At 46.8% G+C, this 16388-nt stretch overlaps 1 protein-coding gene across 1 annotated transcript in view; it reads left to right on the top strand.

The window, feature by feature from the left end:
- Window positions 1-6456, top strand: part of LOC106806426 (elongator complex protein 2-like) — an 18019-nt gene extending 11563 nt beyond the window's left edge. Inside the window, exons 21-25 of the mRNA XM_014808354.1 lie at window positions 228-424; window positions 2228-2276; window positions 4427-4610; window positions 4830-4951; window positions 6316-6456. Coding sequence (XP_014663840.1) covers window positions 228-424; window positions 2228-2276; window positions 4427-4610; window positions 4830-4951; window positions 6316-6456 — 693 coding nt within the window. The remainder of the gene's footprint in view (window positions 1-227; window positions 425-2227; window positions 2277-4426; window positions 4611-4829; window positions 4952-6315) is intronic.
- The last annotated feature ends 9932 nt before the right edge of the window (window positions 6457-16388 follow it).

Raw genomic sequence — 16388 nt, 5'->3', positions numbered from 1 at the left:
GAGAATAAAAGTAAATTGTAAACATGTATGTTTCCGTTTACATCTCGCATGGGCTGCATCGCACAACTGCGATTCATAAAAAAATATGCGTAGCAAATGGCTGAAAATACATCGCGAATTGCGATGCGATACCGGGAAAATTATTCCCTGCACACACACACACACGCACACACACACACACACACACACACGCACACACACTACCTTCTCTCCATCTATCCCCGCAGGTGACGCCTCCCTTCAAGCCGCAGGTGACCTCGGAGACGGACACGCGTTACTTCGACGCTGAGTTCACCGGCGACTCGGTCGACCTGACGCCGCCGCGTCACACCGGCGGACCGCTGAACGCCATTGTCGAGGAGAGCACCGACGCCCCCTACTTCCAGCAGTTCTCTTACCACGGCGACCGCGGCACGCTCGGAATGTGAGCGTCGCCCCGGCAACGACGACGGCGGGGGGGGAAGGAGGGGGTCGTAAAGGTAGCGCGCGATCGGTCGGACGCGCGGCGAGGGCACGGGGATTTTTTCGTTGGGGGGGACGGGGTGGGGGCTGTTTGCGAATCTTTGGCGTGCGGTTTCTTCGTTTTCTTTTTGTTTTTTGTTTTTTCATAAAAAAAATTGGGATGGTTGGCAACCTCTGGGTGGCAGCGTCGTCATGACGAGGTGTGCGTTTGTCGTCGAGTCAGCGCAGGGCTCCGCGGCGCGGCCCCACAGCAGTCGGATCGAATCATGTTATACGAACGACGATACGAAACAAATGAGGCCGTTTTTCCTGCTGCTGTACGTCATGGAATATGTATGTGCAGATGAAAACAAGTGGGCACATCGTTGACCATTACCGGTGATAGCTGTAGCTGCTGCTCTTTAATGAAAGCATCGTAGGACTAGATTTCTAGTTTGGGTAGTAGGACTAGTTTGGGTAGGTGCAGGCCGTCAAGTTAACGCTCCCGCAATTCGCTAGCAAGCTTTCTCTATTATCAACGCATTCGATTTCAAAAATATTAGATGTAGCAAATGTAAGGATTTTTGCAGTCTGTCAGAGTTCCGTGTCCTAAGTTGTCCAGGATCATCTACTGTGTAAAGTTATTTGCCATGACTTTAATTCGGCTAAGTCACGAGGTGCTTATTTTCGTCAGACAACACGTAACAAACCTGTCTTAACGTGAAAACAGCATACAAACGCACCTCTATGCGAATAATCTCTGTTCGAATAATATTAATTTTCAAGAACTGCAGTGAACGTAGAGGCCAGGAATCGCAGGCCTACCAGAGTCGTGCGATGTTTGTGTTTGACATTGTGTTCTGAGTGGCGGCGAATTTTCCTATTTCGCTGGCGTTTTCCTCATCCGGATTTTCTCTCGCGCTACTTGACGTCCTGTCGTAGGGTACTAATCCATCCCCATGTGCACGGCTGGGTCACGCGGCCACGTCTAGCATTTAGTCAATATATACCTCCTGAACGTTTAGCTTCAGTTTTCGCATTGAGAGAAAAAGTGCAAATCGCGCAGTCGTGGTTGGTCGCTTGCTCGCCATTTTGCTGGTTAATCGTGTCGAGTGCCGTTTTCGCGGGAGGCGGCAGCCGAGAGATAAGCTTAACCAAAAGGGGGACGTTGATGATATTGATAATATTGCACCTTAACTGTTACTCTCGTGTCGTTGTCGTGTCTGTAATTTAGTCGGGAAGTCGTTTACAGGGTTTAAGTGCCTGTCGAGGGGGGCGCACGTTGCCTCACGCCATCGACGAAATCAAAATATAGGTAGGAGTGCATGAGAGGAGTGCGTGTGTGCGTGTGTGTAGGGAAAAAGAGCTGCATTTGAACCCGTTGGTAGGTCAAGCTCTGTTATCATGTACAAAATTTTGGGTTTTCGGTTCGTGACATAGGGCATCGTCATAGTTGCCTGTTGCCTGGCTGCAAGTAACTGCGGTTTCTGGTTTGTAGCACAATGACAGGGGCTATACTCTTTAGTCTGTAACACGTTTGCAGGGAGTATGATCTGCGGTTTGTAGAACGTTGGCAGGGATAGGACTACGGTCTTCGGTTTGGAGCACGTTGACAAGGACTACGGTTTTCGGTTTGTAGCACATTGACAGGGACTATGATCTTTAGTGTGTAGCATGTTGGCAGGGAGTATGGCATTTGGTTCGTAGCACGTTTGCAAGGACTACGGTCTTAGGTTTGTAGCGCATTGCCAGAGATTATGATCTTTGGTCTGTAGCACGTTTGCAGGGAGTATGGCGTTTGGTTTGTAGCACGTTTGCAGGGACAATGGTCTTTGGTTTGTAGCACGTTGACGCGGATAAATAATTCCACATACTTGCGCTGAGCCAAATATCCGGAGATAACTGCAGGTGTTTGCTGGATCTATGTGGTATGGTTTCCCTAAATTTATCACGAAATTGATCGGAAGCCTGCCACGTGCTGATAGACTCGAATATCTTAAACGTGAGAGCTACGGAGCTTTTTCCAAGATTGGAAATGAAAGCATGCATTTTCACAAGATGAAGGGAACCCGGCGAATGTTGCATTTCGTTGCTGCGTGCGTAGGTTGAGTTGTAAGGCGAAGATTAAAGCTAAAAGGCAATCCTAGGGTGAAAGTGAAATACATGCAGACACGTTCCTTTACAGTAGTGCAAGAGGTAGGCAGTAGCAAGCTCTCCTTTCGACACCATGCTCCTCACATCACTGAGCTATGTTAATCCACTAGTTTTTCAGCATTCCGGAAAGAAACGTGTAGCATTCATACATTTTTTAATCACGATATTTCGTATTACAAACTCAGCCCCTCACGTACCAGAATAGGTGACTCGCATCTTTCTGAATGGGTTGGAATTGATAGAGTGGTAATTATGGGTAAGCTTTGCTGTAGGTCCGTGCTGGTGTTGGCTCCGTGTGCATTCGTACTTCGTGTATTCAATGGCCACATAGCAGCAAGGTTGTTATTTACGTACGACATCTCACCGTGCAGAGCAACCGAGGGGGATGCATAACCACGATGTGCTATTACTATAGATAATAGTGTGTCGTGGTCATGCACTTATCTGTGCAGCACGTGAGGCGCGAAAGAAGTGTGTGAGGATTGAGTAAAGTGAGTGTGCTGTGGCGTTCACTCGCAGGGGGTAACCTGGCACGTCGCCAACACTGCGAACGTTCTTTTGTTCGAGCTGTTTTACCGTCTCGGCACGTTGCGTATGCGACGGGGGTAATCACCAAGCGCAGTTTAACATGTTGTTGCTCACCTCGGTCAGTCGGGTTTCTCCCACAGAGTCGGTGTGCCCGTCATCTTGCTTGTACGTCTATGGGAAGTCACGCGAGATGTACCAATCTAGATGAGAGTACTTTCATCTACTGCTGATGTCTCGCAGCATTCACACGTGAGCTGTGAGTGAGAGGGTCAGCACATCGTACGTAAACGCGTGGTGGACGCGCTGAGTGCGTCACAGTTAGACGAGTCGCTGTCGATCGATGACTCTCTGACCCTCGCGATGTCGGGAGAGAAAACCGGGATTTAATTACCGGAATGCGAATGTATGTTTGTTTTTTCGAGGTCGAGTTGTTGCCATTTTGTGATCGTGTTATCAAAATCTTTTTTTTCTCAATTTATGGAATAGTTGCTGATCATCAATATCAGCGCCGAGTCTTTGGTCGTGCGCGTATTATTTGTATTGGCCTCGTTGCTTGGCCGATTGACTTAGCAGAATCTATCGGTCAAGCTATACACTGGGTGTTTGTAGTGGAAATAAAGGTGTCTAAGTGAGCGATGGTCCAAGGGCAGAAAGATGGATTTCAGCATCCAACACCATGCGATTGCTTTCGGTCAGGGTATTTTTTCTCGTATACATTTTCAATTCCGTGTCGACACTGTAAGTGGATCCTCGAAAACCGGCGTCACCGAGAATGTTTTGTGACGCTGACTGGCTAGCAGTAAGCCTGCACAGTTACTTGAGAGAATACAGAGGGACTGACTTGCACAGTATAGGGGAAGTCACTTCCCATTGCTGATAGCTGTAATGATTATACCGGGAGTACTTAATGAAGATATGTCGATATGCATATTAATCAAATGCCAAAATGACCCTGAGCTGACGTTGCATGTTTTAGTGAAATAGCACGCCTTTTTTCCGTGACGCGTATATACACTCATTCAATCACGTGGTTATTACTCTTTCAGATTTAATATAATAGTAATTATATTATATATTGTGCATATTTTTTCATTTCCACGTCATCTGTTAACGTTGCAGGCATCCAAGCCAGAGCACGCGGCATTGATACAGTACTCCCTGTCAATTATGTATAACCGACTTAATCCTTCCCGATAATAAAAATAATAATGACGGTAATGGTAATAATTATAATAATATAATAGTAATTATATCTAGTAATCAGCATATTTTTTCATTTCCACGTCATCTGTTAACGTTGCAGGCATCCAAGCCAGAGCACGCGGCAGTGATACTGTGGGACACGTCGTCATGGCGACAGATGTGTCAGCTTCGGTCGCACCAGCTCACAGTGACGCAGCTTGCTTTCTCACCAGATGACAGGTATCTTCTGAGTGTTTCACGTGACAGGACCTGGTCACTGTTCAAGAGAACACAGTCAGAGCAAGGTAGTTCATGAGTGCATTGCTAGCCTGAGATAACATTCTCCTTAATAGTATATCCTGTTCGATTTTCATGTGTAAGTAACTCTTCACACTGGTGGCACCTTAATATATAAACCAAACATTTTTTCTCGGATATACTAGTTGATTTTGTTCACATATATGTGTGTAGTTCCATGTACGTAAGTCAGACGTTTAACAAACATGGCGTCCTGCTTTGTGTAGGGTTGCAGTTTGAAAGAGTAGGCTACTCTGACAAGAAAACAGGAATACATTCTAGAATTATCTGGGCTTGTGCATGGTCGCATGATAACAAGCACTTTGCAACTGCTTCCAGAGATAAGAAGGTAGGGTAAACACATAACATTACTTAAACACACTGCTAACATTAACAAATGGCCTGATTTCAGTGAATCATTGGTTTTCCAGGGGCTTAACATTTTAATCGTAGGTTATCTATAAAACTTCAATCTCGTATACAATATGGTACCTAAAAACTAGTTGCGATGGAAGGAGATAATAGCTGTATCGCCATGTATGGGTGTTTCTCTGTCGATTCTGTGCATTAGGCCATTACCTTGCGATGAACCTGTAAGTGCCAGGGGCGTAAATCCGTACCGAGGAGTGGGGGGATGATCACGCGAAGGGGGGGTCTGGGGGGCCCTCCCCCAGAAAATTTTTGAAATTAGACCCCCTCAGATGCGTTTTCTGCGCGAGCAGGGAGGGGGTCCGGACCCCCTGGACCCCTCCCCCCCCTGTACACGCCCCTGCAGTAATTGAAATGATTTAGGTCTGCCCATGTCTCCAAATTATCATAATTAGCTGAACTTTCAAGTGGGGCACGGAGGAAGGAGTTTTTTTTTTGAATCTCAGGGGGGGATATTTGTACAGGCCATCCCCCCTCCTTCAAGAGCGGGGGGGATGCATCCCCCCATCCCCCCCGGGATTTACGCCCATGGTAAGTGCTGTCCTTATCTTGTTTAAATTGTAAACCTTGTGGCATTACCGTGGAATCATGGTTCGCCAGTGTATTTGGCATGAGCAAACTTTTGGGGTGCTGGGTATGGATATTATCAAGAGTACATAATAGAGCACATCTCGATTATCATGTACTCTTGATATTATGCTTGCCATTGGGCAAGTCGCACCTGAATTACGGATCATAAATGCTTGCTATCCCAATTTATGGCTACCATAAAGTCGATCATTACTGTTAGTATAAGCAATACCTGTGTAGATTTGCCACACTCACTAATGTCCGTAGGTTTTTCCCTATGGAAAACGTTTACTGTCAAGTTATTAGTTAGCCATCAATCAGAGCAACATTGTACCTTCTATACCTACACCAGCTTACAGCAGCATGTTATACAGTATAGTCCCATTATAATGTGATGGTTTGGGTCCATAAAATGTCATTGCGAGAAAAGCGGGGTCGCACTAAATCGGGGTTATATATACGTGGCTATATAAGAGCAAAAAAAGCTAGGGGTCCAACGACTCATTGCGTTATATCCGAATTCGCGTCAACTCGGGGTTCCACTGTACTTTGTAGCTTAATATATCAGCATACAAAAGGTTTCGTGGTGTGCATAAAATGCTTCCTTGTCCATCAAAATGTTTAGTCGTGATACACTTCTAGTCACGTGATTACTTCTATACGTTTTTAGACTTGAACTATACATAATGGTAACCTCTTGTGCTGTTGAAACAGGTCGTGATGTGGCAGGTGACACAGGAACAAAGGAAAGACAGTTGTCTTGGTATTGTCCAAGCATGCCCCGACCCCCTGCAACTAGACGATTCCATAACAGCTATTGACATGCCTTTCGTTCTTTGCTCGAGTGGAGAGTAAGTATATTTCTTGCAAAAGCATTGTGGCCCACATTCTAGCCAGTCTACAAGTATAAAAATGTTTAAAAAAATTCCACACATTTCTAGGCAAGCCCCCCCCTGGTGAAGATTTGACAGATTGTAAAACCGATATTGGCAAACGTCTAGAAATACAACGGATGGAATCGTAAATAACTATAACATAAATTAACACAATATAAACTCGTTATCATAATATGAACGAATTATGAGTAAAATAATACAAACATATAACATGAATTATAGTTACGAATTATTAATTGAAATGCGAAGATGGCCTCGACTTAGCACACAGAATCTTTGTGCTCTAGATTCTTTGATGCACTGATCAGGTAAAACACGTTGGTTCTGCTTCATAGTATTACCTAATGAGGCACGAAGGGTCGTTGTCGTATAATGGCGTATAATATGTACCCGAGGTAACTATCTGATATGGTTAGGGTTAGGGTTAGGGAGTAGGCGTAGGCGACATGCTCGCCGACACCTCGGGTACTACATATTATATACGACAACGACCCCTTCAGCTCTAATGAGTGATGACCACTATAATCCTAGGTTTATCTGCAGGTATCTGGTGGCTGTAGGATTGGAGAGCGGAATCATACAGCTTTTCAAGTGGAACAGTTTACATACAAATCCATGGAGCAAAGTGATTACTTTAGATGAAAAGTATCCTTTTTTTAAATGTTTTAAATTGTGCACTGTAGAGTTAGCACCTGTAACAAAAGGCAATACTTATAATGTTTTTATGTGAATTGGTCTAATGTATTATATTTTAAATATAGTGCTTGTTCTCACTTTGGTTGATATTTTTTACTACCATCGTTACAACTTGGAAATAATCGTAGTCTCAGAAATAAATTTGAAAACCCAGCCAGTACTGATTCCAAATATTTTTAGCTCATCTGACATGGTCAGATGCAGCTTGTAGAATCACATGATCGTCCGTCCGTCCGTCCGTCCGTCCGTCTGTCAACAGTTGGGCACAAATCTTAACCGCTCGACGTACGGTCACGATATTTGGCACATTGGGGGGGGATCGTCAAAACGAGTTGGGATGTCGAAGCTGGGGGTCAAAGGTCAAAGGTCAAGAGGTGTAAAAGAAGGGGGAACATTCACTCCTTAACTTAAGGTATAGGGAGGAAATGCAGAATTGCGGCACAAATCTAAACGGCTCGACCTAGGCTCGTGATAGTTGGTGTATAGCATCATGGTAGGAAAAGCCATCACTGTGCCGAAATTGGAGGTCACAGGTCAAAGTTCAATGGGCACAGGGCAGATTTTAGACATTTTATGAGGACATGGTCTGACGGAGCGATTGAAAAACTTTTTTGTTTCAGCGGTGACCTAGTATTTTTATGGCATTGTTGAAAGGACCATGAAATCTACTTTCTGCTGACATGCGAAGAGTAAGTGTCAGATAACCTTTTGACCCTCAAGAGGAGGGTTAAACATGGATTTGTTGACTGTCTGTTAAAAAGAATTTGACTGCCGGGTTTGCTAGTAGAATCTATACATGCCTGGATGTATGAGGCTACAATGTCACAGTGAAATTTCAAAAGCTAAATTTGGTTAAAGAAGGTTTATGTTCCTTAAATCGTATAATTTCTATGGCATTCTGTACTGTCAGTATGTTACATGTAACGTATGCCACTGCCAGTGGCTACTGCCAGTGCATGTGTTGGTGATAGTACTGTGTAGTTTTTGCCTGCGTTAATTGGTTACAGGTGGCAGCTCTCTATTGCAATTTGCAGCCTGTAGGCTTGCGTAGGTAAATGGATGAGTGCTTACCTATTCTGTCTTGCAAATAGTTGTTGCTACTACGTACGATGAGAGCTTCCATCTTTAATCTGAAGACACTTAAACGTACGCGCCATCTCGTGGCAACTTTCATAACGATCCCAACGAACATTCCTTTGAGAAGGTTCCTGATACCATCCCTGTGCATTCCACTGTTTAGGCGTGTATGTGAACACATTTGGGACTAACAGGGTTTACTAGAATCCCACCACTCCACCACAGAGTCACCGCAGTAGACGTTAGATGAGCGCTGTCGCTCCGCGGCACTTGTTATTTCTACTATATAACCTATGGTAAAATCCATATAAATAGGCCAGTCTTGTTTAAAAGTTACCAGTGCTAAGTTGAGGGACAGGCTGCCATTTCCAACACTGTTGCCATCCCAGTCTATCTATAGTCCCATGTTCCATCACTTTTAGTATCTGTGTTATCTGAAGATTTATGTCACCGTCTGTTTTCTGTTGGATATCGGCATTAGTGTTGACTCGCTAGTCACAATTCCCTCTACTGTGGCTCGTCGGGTCTATGTCGATCTCCCTGGGTACTGCCGGAACGTACCCTGGTAACTTCTAATATGCCAGACCGTACTTCGCCTACTCCACTAACGAGTCTAGGGAGTCGCTTACGCCTACTCCCTAACCCTAACCCTAACCATATCAGATAGTTACCAGCGTACGTTCAGGGTACGTTCCGGCAGTACCCAGGGAGACATAGACCCTATGAGCTCTACTGTGTGGGCTAGGCTATGGCATCACCGGAACTCTAGATGTAATAAACGTACCAGTGATGCTCCTTGAAATTGCTACACCACAGAGACAAAGTTCAGTTTGATTGCAATTTAGTATGTGAACACTTTATTGTCGAGCGTTTATGGCTGAGCTAAGAATGTACGTACTAGCAGAATTGTTGTTGTTGGTGCTAGCTATAACTACTGTAAACTGAGTGTAGATATACCCATCGCATATGCCTTGTATAACACGAATATCCAGGTATTTCCAATAGGCATTATCATGAACATATCTACAAAATATACACACGCACGCATGCACGCACGCATGCACGCGCGTGCGCGCGTGTGTTCATGGTATTACACATTTAGGTGCTTTATAAGTGGGAAACTGCTTGATTCATAAATGCTATAATGATATCTTTGTTGTCCAGAGCAGGGTTTGAAACTAGTATATGAAATATATACAATTATAGGAAGTAAGACTATACTAACTACAGGTAATTAAGCCATTTAACGCTAGTTTATTTTATCAAGCCATTGTCTCATTTTTCGTGCACGAATATGTTTCAGCTCTCTAGCGCCGAATAGAGATTTAAGTTTAAACTGTAAAATCCGAGATGCAGAGTGCAGTCATTACGTGCCCACCTCACAGCCTGGGTAACACCTGCTGAATCTAATGCAGCGGGTTGTCTAATGGCTGGTGGGTGCGTGAGCCCTTAGCGCAGTGGTTCGATTCTTTACCTTTTTTAAGTCATGGACCCCTTTGAGTATCTGGAGAGAGCTACGAACCCCTCTCCAGAAAAATGCACATAAGCACATAACCACAAAATTGCGCCTGGTTCACGGACCCCCCTGAAGCCCATCCACGGATCCCAAAGGGGTCCATGGACCACAGGTTAAGAACCCCTGCCCTAGCGTGATTGCACGATATTGCCGATCGATCGCGAAAGTTCGACCTACAACCTCTGTGATTGCATCTCCATCGCGTCGACGATGACCGTCTCATCGTTGACGTCGACCTTGACGTGGTTGCCGGCGTCGTGCGACGCAGCGCGGCGTCGCGGCGGCGACGGCAGCGTGCCGAATCCGACCTCGTCACTCGCTTCCACGATCGCCTCTCGCAGCGCTTCGTCCTGCGTCACGAGCGACGATATCTCCTGCAGGATCGACTTGGTGCGGCTCCTCTTCCGATCGGGGCCATCCGGCGAGAGCATCTCCTGCAGGAACGATCTGCCGCGGCTCTTCTTGCGGTCCGGCTGCGTGTGGACGGGAACCTCTACCTGCGTGTGGTTGGCGACGTCCGGTTTGGTAACGTCCGGTTCGGTAACGTCCGGTTCGCTGGCGTCCGGTTTGCTGGCGTCTGGTTTGCTGGCGTCTGGTTTGCTGGCGTCTGGTTTGCTGGCGTCTGGTTTGCTGGCGTCTGGTTTGCTGGCGTCTGGTTTGCTGGCATCTGGTTTGCTGGCGTCTGGTTCGCTGGCGTCTGGTTTGCTGGCGTCTGGTTTGCTGGCATGCTCTCCCGCGTCACGGTCGGCTTCTTGGGGCGGCGCGGGGAGCTTCTCGGACGCGCGCTTCTCGCGCAGCTTGCGGCGCACGATCACCGTGTAGCGGATGACGAAGAACACGAGCATCGGGATCGGCGTGACCATGTAGAAGAAGACGGGGATCATGGAGGCGAGGTCGGCCTCGGGTCGTGGGAACGCCGTGCTGAGGATGAGCAGCGGGATGCTGGCGTTGCGGTAGCCGCACTCGATGCCCCACGTCAGCATGACGGGCCACGGCTGCCGACACGCGCGCGCGACCAGCCCACCGAACAGCATGCCGCCGTACGGCACGGCCATGCCCGTCAGCACGAGCGGCCACGTCAGCAGCCAGAATACGTACCAGTAGCGCAGGGCTGCAGTGATGAGCAGCCCCAGCAGCAGCAGCAGTGTCATCGGACGCACGCACTTACCGATGAACTCGGCCACCTGCGGAACGAAGCGAATGATTTTTTTTTTTTTTGATTAATTTATTGATGGTGTAGTTGTGGTTCTGTTTTATGTCTGAGATTCCAAGTTGTATTATATATACACGCTGGTGTAACAAAAGAGTTGGCATGGATTCTCGTTTTAGGTGAGCTGGATTCAGTGGAAGATCGATAGTTGGGTGTTGAAACTGATTGGTGGCATTGTGAACATGGTGGAGACAACCGATCATGGGGGCATTACTACAACAAAGTCTCGTGTGAATGGTGGGGCAGACGTCGGCACAGTTCCCCACGAACCATGCACATCACTATTGTAACCCGATTTTCCTTTGCGAATTTGCGATGCGAGCGTTGTCATGGCGACGCTGATGCATCTCGTTGAGACTCTACTTACCAGATACTCTGGTTAACTATGGTAATAATCGCTAGTCGATCTTTGCTGTGCTGCGTCGTGGTGCGCCAATGTTCGATTATTTACAAGCGGGAATCTCGGCGTGGAAACTCACCTTAGGTAAGAAGTACTGCAGCAGTATGCCTGCGATGAGGGGCACGATTAACATGGAGAGAGTTATGAACATGTTGCTGTATGGAATCACGACGTTTGCCTGGCCGGCGTAGGATTTACCGAGTATCGCGAACCACATGGGCAGCGAACCTAAAGCAACAAGGCATTAGTCAATAACGACTCGACACTGTACACCTTCTTCCTTCTGCAGAGAATTCTTCGCGAAATATTTACGGTGTTCTCAATGCGGATCGTCTCTGCTGTATACGCGCCTCTGAGAAAGGTATTTATGTATACAATAACGCGTCTCAATGGCTTACCGGCAGAACAAATAGTCATAAACGTGGTCAAGGTAATGCTTAACTCCAAGATGCCCCCTAGCAAGAAAGCCCAGATGTTGCTGTTTCCACCACTAGGGGACATTCCTGTCAGCACTATTCCCAGCAGTATTGTTGGGTCCACGTATCCTCCAAGCTCGTTTAACTTTGCGAGTAGATAGGAGTACTGCAAAGAAATGGAAACTGTTAATTTTTAAGCGGGCACGAGTCGAACATCTTAGCTAGTGATATCTCAGGATCTCACGGATTTTATAGCTTTTACTTCCAGGGATAATTGTAGAGTGAAATTATGCAGAAAATGTAAAAGTCAATTAGGGTTACTAGATTAATGGTTAAGGTTAGGTTGGTTTTAGGTTATTATTTGGTTAGGGTGATTATCAATGATAATGAGTGTGTATTGGAGTTGTAAAGTGAACCTGAGCAATGAAATATAGATGATAAGTATATAATGGATATAATAGATAAATATATAAAGTTTAATATATATATATATATATGTATAAATAAAGAATAATATTAAAGTAAATATAAGTAAATATTTGTAAGTAATAAGATAATATATACAATATATAATAGATGATGAGCTAAAAAGATGCAATGTAATGACAGAATATCTTCTGCGTAACAAGAAGCGAGTCCCGCTATGAGAGGTGGAGAGCTGCCTACCAGAGGCATGAAGACGCGCTATGAGAGCTGGAGAGCTATGAGAGGTAGAGAGCTATGAGAGGTAGAGAGCTATGAGAGGTGGAGAGCTATGAGAGGCGGAGAGCTATGAGAGGTGGAGAGCTATGAGAGGTGGAGAGCTATGAGAGGTGGAGAGCTGTGAGAGGCGGAAAGCTATGACAGCTTGACTCGCCGGCTAACTCGTTCACAGGACCCAACATCGAAACGTTTGCATGTAAGTTAGTACATTTGTGATACCTGCACGAGTAATAGGGTAATTTTAATCAACATTTATTTTAAAGTTTCACGGTAACAGGGTAATATATACATATTACCATATTACTCGTGCATGTATCACAAATGTCCTAACACGCAAACGTTTCGACGTTGGGGCGTGTGAAACATCTCACGAGTTAGCTGGCGAGTCGAGCTATGAATTGAGTTGAATGAAGTGAATGAGTTGAGCTGCAGGAGCCACCTACCAGAGGCATGAAGACGAGCAGCATGAAGAGAGCAACGGCGAGCAGCCGCGGACGCCGGCAGATCTTCACGATGACCGACGTCTTCAGCTTGCAGCCGAAGCCAAAGTTGTTGGTGGTGATCATGATGCTGAGAACGAGATTGAAGACAACGTCGATGGCGGACGGCTGCAGCACCACGGCAACGACAAACGTGTCGCTGATGAGCCGCGGCCGCTCCGCACCGCCGCCAGCGCCATCTACATCCTTCAGGCCGTCACCAGCGCCCTCTGCATCCTTCAGGCCGCCGCCAGCGCCCTCTACATCCTTCAGACCGCCGCCAGCGCCCTCTACATCCTTCAGGCCGCCGCTAGCGCCCTCTACATCCTTCAGGCCGCTGCCAGCGCCCTCTATGTCGTCGTCGGCGACCGTCTCCCATAGGTGGAGCCAGGTGAGGCCGACAAACTCGCCCTGGAGGACGACGTCGCCCGTGACGACCTCGCTCGCGCAGTCGAACTCCGTCGGCGAGAACTCAACGACGCTCGCATGGAACTCGTCCGCGCTCTTCACCTGGAGGCGACACGTGCCGGCAGCGGCGGCGGCGGTGGCGCGAGTGCGGTTGGCGCGCTCGACGTACCAAGTGAAGTTCACCGCGCGTTGCTCGGTCATGATGAGCGGCCGCAGCTCGTCGCCCGTCGAGAATACGACCTCGTCGCCGCGGGCGACGCCTGCCAGCGCGAGCAGCAGCAGCAGCAGCAGATGTCGCGGCGTCGTCGCGGCGATGGCGGGCTTCGCTTCCGCCATGTTTGTCGACGCGATATATGAAAGCGATGGAGTATATCTGAAGCGTAGCCGAAGGTTCGAATGTTCGCCGCCGAGGTTGCGCGACCGGAGCTTTTCTGAGCGGTCGAGTGTTCAAAAATGTTCGGTGGCTGGAGGTTCTCTGCGGTGAAACGTTCTCGCCAGTGTTCTTCGTTGCTCTTCGTGTGTGTTCCTCGCGCGATGTGAACACAGGTGTGCGGAGATTGTGACGCGCTACTGGGGAGTCACACTACTGGTGACCGCTCGCCGATATCTCTGTAACCTTAATTTATGACTCGGGCAGGTTTATAGCTGCGATTTAGGTGCAAATACAATATAGATGGCGTGTAGGCGTAGAGCGTTATCTTCTCATGGTCGAAACAACTCTCATACTATAAAATCTCGCACTATACAATCATAATAAATAGGTAGATTTCAATAATCGGTTGCGTTTGTTGATTGCCAATGCAAAATATCAGAAGTAGATAATAGGGAATACCCTATTATTATTCCCTATTATCTACTTAGCTAATATATATATTAGCTAACCTCCCACCTGTTTGCATTATACTTGCGTTTGTGTTTTTTTGCGCTGTAAGTTATTTTTCTTCCCAGTTCCTCCTTCCGATTGTGTATTGTTTTATTGCTACCTTTCTTATGTACTCAACGAAAAAATGGGATACGAAAATAATATTGTCACTCCTTAACTTTTGCATCACAGATTAGCGCATTCGTCTACTGTGAGGAGACTGAAGTTTCGACGCCGCTTGGGGAAGGCTGGGGAGGTCAACGAAGGTCACGCCGACACGTGGTTGCAGCTAGCGTCCTGCAGCAGTGACCACAGTGTTAGAATTTTCAATATCGATCTTTCGAAACTTTGATAGATTCAACAGTAAATCCTGTAACTTGACGACGTTGTGAATCTCTTCTAATAACAGAGAACTTTTGGCGATCAGAGAAATCAGAACTTTTTTCGTTTCACAAATCTTCCATTAAGCCTCTGCTTCTATTTAGAGAAGGAGGTCCAGTCAGGGCAGCAGTGTTCTCTGTTCAACTGTAGTGCATTTTCTGTAGTTTTTATAGTTTAACCTATCATGCTGCGAATCACAATTCTTAAGCCGTTGCTGACATGTCAACGGGGTTAGAAAGTGTTGTCAATCCTGTATGTGGTTTGCAATGGAGATGCGTGTGGGTGCATATGCGTGTGGGCACGGCTTGTACTTGCAAAGATGTATAAGCAAGGAAAATATACTTGAAGGTGGAACAACACATTTTGTGGGAAAGCGTAGCTAATTCCTTACTTCTCCCTACTGTAACACATTGTATTACGCACGCACGCGCACGCACACACGCACGCGCACACTCTACCTCTCTCTCTCTCTCTCTCTCTCTGACGTATCTCATAGTATTAACGCACAAAATTCACTCAGCCAGCTGACCATTGGGCTCACTCACAATCACTAAACACACGATCAAAACAACACGAGCCGAGATGGAGAGCACTTACGTTCAAATGCAGCTTTTGCGAGCAATCACAGCTAAGACCAGAGCACAGAAAATCACACCACAGCCCCACGCACATGCGCGAGGATAACCACCGCTTCTGCCAAAACGCAACGTACTCATTCACCAGCACCACCGCACGATTCCACGCACCCCAGTAAAAAGAATAAGAATGACAGCTTCGCCAGTAAAACAGTAAGGCAAGTATACGCAACCAATCTATTTATTGATATTGTAATGAGGAACACACCTATCATATTTCTCAAAACACTGCAAAGTAAGAATAACTGCCTATCTCTAACAAATCGATGCTAACCATTGAGAACGTATTGTTGCTAGCTTGTGATCATTATATGTTAATGTCTTTCTGTAGGCATCCAGCCACGCTGTGAAGCAACCTAGCACCCATTTTGTTCGTCAAAACGCAAACTTAAACTCGGCGTACCTTTCTGGTGTGACGAGAGCAGTATAGTCACGGCTGTGCGAGAACATTGAGCACTTACCCGACTTATACACATAGCTACAGCAGAGTGCCTACCAGCATAAACAGTAATCACTTCCACGATATGCTAATAATTTTTATTTTTCCTCTCTTCAAATATAACGAAACACACCCTCACCTGGAGTCTGTAATACACAATCTGATTAATCATCACGAAATAAACCTCGATCAGCCCCACTAACGCACCGACTACGAGACATCGCACCGACCAGCGACACCCGCACAGAGAGCAGCACAGGCCAAACCACTGAACCACCAACCCATCGACATCACGGACACACCAACACACACGTACGCACGCACACACACGCAAACAAAGCCACGACAACACCACTAGCGCACGTCAGCACACGCACAACAACACACGTAACGCACGAATACCGCACAACAACAACAGTAACGCCAGCACCGCGCACATATACACAAGTACCACGCACACGCGCACATAACACACGTACGCACGCACAACAACACACGTACGCACGCACACACGCACAACAACACACGTACGCACGCACACACGCACAACAACACACGTACGCACGCACACGCGCACAATAACACACGTACGCACGCACCACGCCGCACAATAACACACGTACGCACGCACACGCGCACAATAACACACGCATCAGGCAGATTCAATCGA

This window comes from Priapulus caudatus, unplaced genomic scaffold (genome assembly GCF_000485595.1).
Source record: "Priapulus caudatus unplaced genomic scaffold, Priapulus_caudatus-5.0.1 Scaffold160, whole genome shotgun sequence".
Taxonomy (NCBI): Eukaryota; Metazoa; Priapulida; class Priapulimorpha; order Priapulimorphida; family Priapulidae; genus Priapulus; species Priapulus caudatus.
The sequence above is the reverse complement of the archived record's forward strand: the minus strand, read 5'-3'. Positions and strand labels throughout refer to the sequence as shown.